The 5,519-nt window shown below is 48.2% G+C and overlaps 2 protein-coding genes across 2 annotated transcripts in view; one reads left to right on the forward strand and one right to left on the reverse strand.

Annotated features, from left to right (window-relative positions):
* Nucleotides 1-5,519, reverse strand: part of SYN2 (synapsin II) — a 50,509-nt gene that overhangs the window by 30,056 nt on the left and 14,934 nt on the right. The window lies entirely within an intron of this gene.
* The window catches only part of TIMP4 (TIMP metallopeptidase inhibitor 4), a 7,930-nt gene continuing 4,300 nt past the window's right edge, over nt 1,890-5,519 (forward strand). Inside the window, exons 1-3 of the mRNA XM_008064536.2 lie at nt 1,890-2,319; nt 3,442-3,539; nt 3,961-4,075. Of these exons, the coding sequence (XP_008062727.1) occupies nt 2,181-2,319; nt 3,442-3,539; nt 3,961-4,075 (352 nt within the window). The 5' untranslated portion in view covers nt 1,890-2,180. The remainder of the gene's footprint in view (nt 2,320-3,441; nt 3,540-3,960; nt 4,076-5,519) is intronic.

Here is a 5,519-nt window from a genome sequence, read left to right on the forward strand (position 1 = left end):
CTGGAACTACAGGTGCGCACTACCACGCCCGGCTAATTTTTTTGATTTATTGTAGAGATGAGGTCTCACCAAGTTGCCAAGGCAGGTCTCCAACCCGTGGGCTCAGGCAATCCACTCACCTCAGCCTCCCAAGGCACGAGATTACAGGCTGAGCCGCTGAGCCCGGCTTAATTTACTTTTAAATAAACTATATTTTCTAATCTAAAAAAACCCAGAAAACAAAAAATAGAAAAAACAAAACAAAACAAACAACTACAAGAGAATATCTCTGAAAGGGTGAATTTTACTGTACATAAACTGCACAATAACCTTGAATGTTTTTTATACATCTTTGGAATCTGAATGTCCTTTTTAACATGTACCTCTTAGTACCTACCGCATTCAAAGGTCCAGCTTTCCTGTAATGATCCTGGCTGCCCTTTCTCTCTTTCACACTCTTCACTGCTAACCAACACCCCAAACTCACCACCAAACAAGGTTTAGAGTGCTAGGGCCCAGCTTGGGGTTTGGAAGAGAGCTGATCTAAGAATTCAGTATGTTTATCATTGGCAAGAGATCGATAAGGGAGTAAATTCTACCTTGAGGTAGCCATATCTTAACAAAGAAGCAATAAGAATTACCCTCCACAGGCAGGATTTCAAGCTGTTATAAAACAGTTATAGAAGTAATATTGTGGAGAGGAAGGAGCACTAGGCTAGGCATCAGAAGACTTATATTCTACTCCTCTCTGCCACTAACTTTCTGTAAGTCACTGTACCACACAGCGTTTCAGCCTTCACATCTGTCAAATGAAGAGATCAGACTGGATGCTTTTTTTGCAATTCCTTCAAATGAAACAGCAGACTCTGTCTTGGTCTGGACATTGTATGAAGACCCAACCTGGACATCAACCTGGACATCTCACCTTTCTCGGTCAGACTCGGCTCTCTTTTTTCCCTTCTTTTCAAACATCACTAGCACCATCAAAATGAAAAGCTGTCTTGTGAAGGAAACAATGCTGATGCTGATGAAAAGACAGATTCCCACGGAAGCCTTGGTATGACCAGATACTAGGAATGTCTGGCCTGAGGACTTCAGTATTCCTGGTTCAGGCCAGTCAGGCTGTGGGGAAAGAGCTTCAAAGGGCTTAATCAAGGAGCTGACCCCATTTTATAGAGAAGAAACTGAGGTCCAGAGAGGCAAAGGTCACAAAGCTACCTAATGACAGGCAGAATCGGAGCCCAGCGGAAAGATCCCACAGCAATACTCCCTCCCATGGAGATTTGGGATTTGGAGCCTTGGAACATTATACTCAGTCACAGTGATCCCGAGTGCCTTGCTTCTTTGTTTTCTAAGCTGCCCCACCTTCTATAACATGGTCTCCAGTAAGCAGAGACATGTGATAAGAATCAGTGTAGCCTAGGGCCTGGAGAGGGCTTTGAGGATCAAGGCTTGCCCTAAATGATGAGGCACCTTACGTTTTGCCCCCACCAAGAGCACTGCTCCCAGCTATCTGCAGAGTCTAAGGCTCTGGGTATGGGAAAGGTTTTCTAAAACACTGGCTGCTTCTCTGACATCTCTCCCCACCCCCCAGCTGACAGAGCCAAGACACACACACACCCCAACTTTCTCTGTCCTATTCCATTACTGTTTGCTGTTGCTTTGGAGTCTCATAAAAAGGGCATTGAAAGCACTTCCTGCAGCTGAAAGAAGCCCTGAGTAGCTTGTCTCATTCCCAGTGTGCAGCTCAGCAAGGGGTCCGTCCTTCTCTGTCACTGTCTCTTTTGCCTGTTGTAATTCTGTCTGCCTCTCTCGGACTCTGCCTGTCTCACTCTGTCTGTGCCTCTCCTAGCTCTTGTTCTTTCTGCCTGAAGTACGTCCCTCGTGTATTTGTCTTCACTGCTCTTTAGGTCCTTCCTTCTACTTGCAGACGGCTTAATTACTCAGGCAAGGAAACAGAGGCCAGGGGCCTCTCTCCTGGCTTCCCTCTACATATTACGGAGTCTGCCGGTTAGGAGGGCCTCGGGTCCTGCAGTCGTGGGTGGCCTAGAGCCAAAGGAGGGAGGAGCCCATCGGGGCGGGATTGGCCCTAGGGCCACCTCATAAAGCCTGGGGCGAGGGGCGCGGCGTGTTCTGAAGAGCCTTGGAGGGGCCGTTTGGTCCGACAGACCCCGTAGGCTCAGTCGGGGCTCTGCGGTGTCATGCCCGGGAGCCCCCGGACCGCGCCAAGCTGGGCGCTGTTGCTGCGGCTGCTGGCATTGCTGCGGCCCCCGGGGCTGGGCGAGGCGTGCAGCTGCGCCCCCGCGCACCCCCAGCAGCACGTCTGCCACTCGGCAGTTGGTGAGTCCGAGGTTCGGGAGGTTCACAGCACTGGGTGGTTGTCGGGGATTGGTATCTGGCTGAGCTGTAGATCGCGGTCCAGAGGAAAAGGGAGGGGCTCAAACTCCGCACCGGTTGCCTCCTGCTGAGGTTGATAGGTGGGAAAGGCGGCACCACAGCAACCTTGCAAGTGACGACTCTGACTGATTTGTAAGGAAATAAAGATGTGTCAGGGACCTCCATAGCGACTCACTCCGGCCACACGGCAGGTAGGGAGCATCACTGAACAAAGTGTAACCAGCGCTATCTGGTGAATTTTCAAAACGACTGGACTAGGGGGAGGGGGGAGGAGAGGGCTTGCACTGCAACCACCCGTGTCTGTCCAGGCCTAAAACTGAGGCTGCCACCAGGCCCCACCGCAGCACACACCTTTTGCCCCTTCTTTTCACTCTCCCTGGAGTGCCCTTCCCCCACACCCTTAAATTCCTGGCAAATTCCTTTTCATCCTTCAAGACTAACTCAGGTCTCCCCACTCCCCCCTTCCCTGATTACTCCCCGACTCCTTAGTGCTCCATAGCATTTCTAACATTGTTCTTTTCAAGTGCCCTTCACTAGAGGAAGAGTTCTGCAGGATGAGGACCTTGTCCTAATTACAAATGTGGACCCACTGCCTAGCACGAGAACAGGCAGGGAGGAGAGATGGACTACCTTAGTGCAGGGTCAGAACATCTATGAATTCAATAAACATTTGCTAATATCAACTCTAGGTGGGCTGTGAGGCCTTGAGCAATAGCAACTGTCCCCAGTTGCTGTGGCTCCTTTGTCCTCCTCTACCCTGACTCCCACTCTGTGCCCCACTGGTACCCAGGCTGTGGAAAACCAGAGCTCTCTGAAATTCAAGATTCAAAGGGCAGAAAGAGCGTAGGGGTTTTAGAACCTGAAAGGCCTATGGAGTTTAGAACCTGAGGCAACCACAAAGGAGGAGTTTCCAGGTTGCTGTTCTCACAAACAGCGTTCTGCTCACAAGCAGGGAGCACTTAAATCAAAAATTTCCCTAAAAAATTCTCCCAGGGCCTCAGATTATCCAGATCTCAGCTGCTCCTAACAGTTGCAGAGGGGTCTCTGTTTTCTCTTCCTATGTAGTGATTCGGGCCAAAATCTCCAGTGAGAAGGTAGTTCCTGCCAGTGCAGACCCTGCTGACACTCAAAAAATGCTCCGGTATGAAATCAAACAGATAAAGGTACATGGGGGCAGGACAGGGTGTTTACCCCCTCGGGCTGATGGGGGGCATGGGGTCTGTGTTCTGGAAGGGATAGGGCTCATAGGTTTCAGGCAGCCCTGATCCTTGGGTCTAGATGCTGAAATGGAATGGAATGAGATTTGGGGCAAGGCCAACAGAATCTGAGGGCAGTGCCAGACAGGGCCTCAATGTCCATTTGGTCCCACAGCTGCCCGTGCATGGGGCCACTGGAATGAACCAAGATTTAGATTTTTTTTTTTTTATTTTTAGAAAGAAATAACCCAGCAGGGTCATCTGTATACACCAAATCCTAAACTAGACTTTGCTTAAAATATTAGGCTGAGAAATGAGAAGTGTTTGCCTGATAATATACAAAGTGCACTCATTGACCCAAAACCACTGTTTTGTAATTGCCTTTCAGATGTTCAAAGGGTTTGAGAAAGTCAAGGATGTTCAGTACATCTATACACCTTTTGACTCTTCTCTCTGTGGTGTGAAACTAGAAGCCAACAGCCAGAAGCAGTATCTCTTGACTGGTAAGTTTAAGACCAGCAACTGGCCTTAACAGATTCTGTCCTAAGGGAGATAGAGAGAAAGGAACCTTCTTTGGGCAGTAGGCTGAGTAAGGTAGCATTTTCTTAGGCATACAACGAGCTTTAGTGAGAGACAGCCTCTGAGTTGGGAGAACCTTGTAAACTCCCTTTCAATGTAAGAGTCCTCATCACAGTGCTCTTGGCAATGACTTCCCTATTTTAAAGACAGGGTTGCTCTCCCAGTCTGGGGCAATTGGTTTCATTTTCAAGCAATGTAAGTTGGTATAAGATTTTTGTTATCTCGAGCCAAAATCTGCCCCTCTAAAATTGCTCCTTGTGGGTCAGTTCTACACTTTGAACAGGCCCTAGCGGGAGTCTGAGTCTAACACAATTCTGTCTCTATGATCTTGGGCCCAGATGGGTTTCCTCCATACTGAATTGGATGGGATAGGAGAGTTAAGGAATCACACAAGAATATGACTTCATGAATAATACAACACTAAATTATTTTGGAGTTCAGGGAAAGAAGGTATTTGGTGGTTGTGAACAATCAGGGAAGTTGCACTGTGTAAGTAGGATCTAAGCTGGCCCTAAAAGGTGAAAAATATTTGGAAAGAAATCAAGGAAAAGAAAAAGCACTGCCAAGTCTTGGACACGAGAGTAGAGATTCAGTAACAAGTCAAAGACCTCAAAGAGTGCATAAATCTAGACATTGGCTCTTGACGAGTCATAGGCACTGGAGGCCACAATGATAGGGGTGTCCCAGCTCTAAGAATGTGGAATTATGCTGAGCTGGAGAGCTTCTGGATGGGAGAGGCAGAAGCAGATCACACCACTGAGCACCGCAGTTCCCAGAACTAGCCAATCAGGTCTTGTTAAGCTCTGTTATCCCACCTCCTTCCTAACCACCTAACTCCCTGTCTGTCTAGTCCTCTGGTGGGCACTGAGGATCATCAGAGGAAGTAGGAGACATGCTCTCTGCCCTCAGAGAAGTCAAGTCTAACTGAGGTGAGAATAAATGACAAAACACAAGTCTACTGAAAAGTCATCAGTGGCATCCATGCCCTTCAGGAGAAGGCACAAGCTCTTTCACCTGATGTTAACAAAGTCCTTTGGGACCAGGACACTGCTGCCCTCTGTAGCTTTGTCTTCTGCCATGTATCAGTGACAGTTCCCAGCATCCCACTTCTCCCAGAGCTGAACTTCACAACAAGCAGCTGCAAAAAGTTTGCTGCCCGACTGTCTCTCTCTGCCATTGCATGGGATAGTCCCAATGATGCAAAGCCTTTCCCCCAACTTATTTGACAGGTGAACTCCTACCCATTTCTTCAAGGCCCATTATAGGCATCATCTCCTCTGAGACACCTTCCCTGCCCCACATCCCTTCCATAGCCAGAGAAAACTGTGCTTTCCTTTGTTCTTTTTTTTTTTTTTTTTTTTTTTTTTT

This window comes from Carlito syrichta, unplaced genomic scaffold (genome assembly GCF_000164805.1).
Source record: "Carlito syrichta isolate Samal-C Ts95f unplaced genomic scaffold, Tarsius_syrichta-2.0.1 Scaffold101910, whole genome shotgun sequence".
In the NCBI taxonomy this organism is placed as follows: Eukaryota; Metazoa; Chordata; class Mammalia; order Primates; family Tarsiidae; genus Carlito; species Carlito syrichta.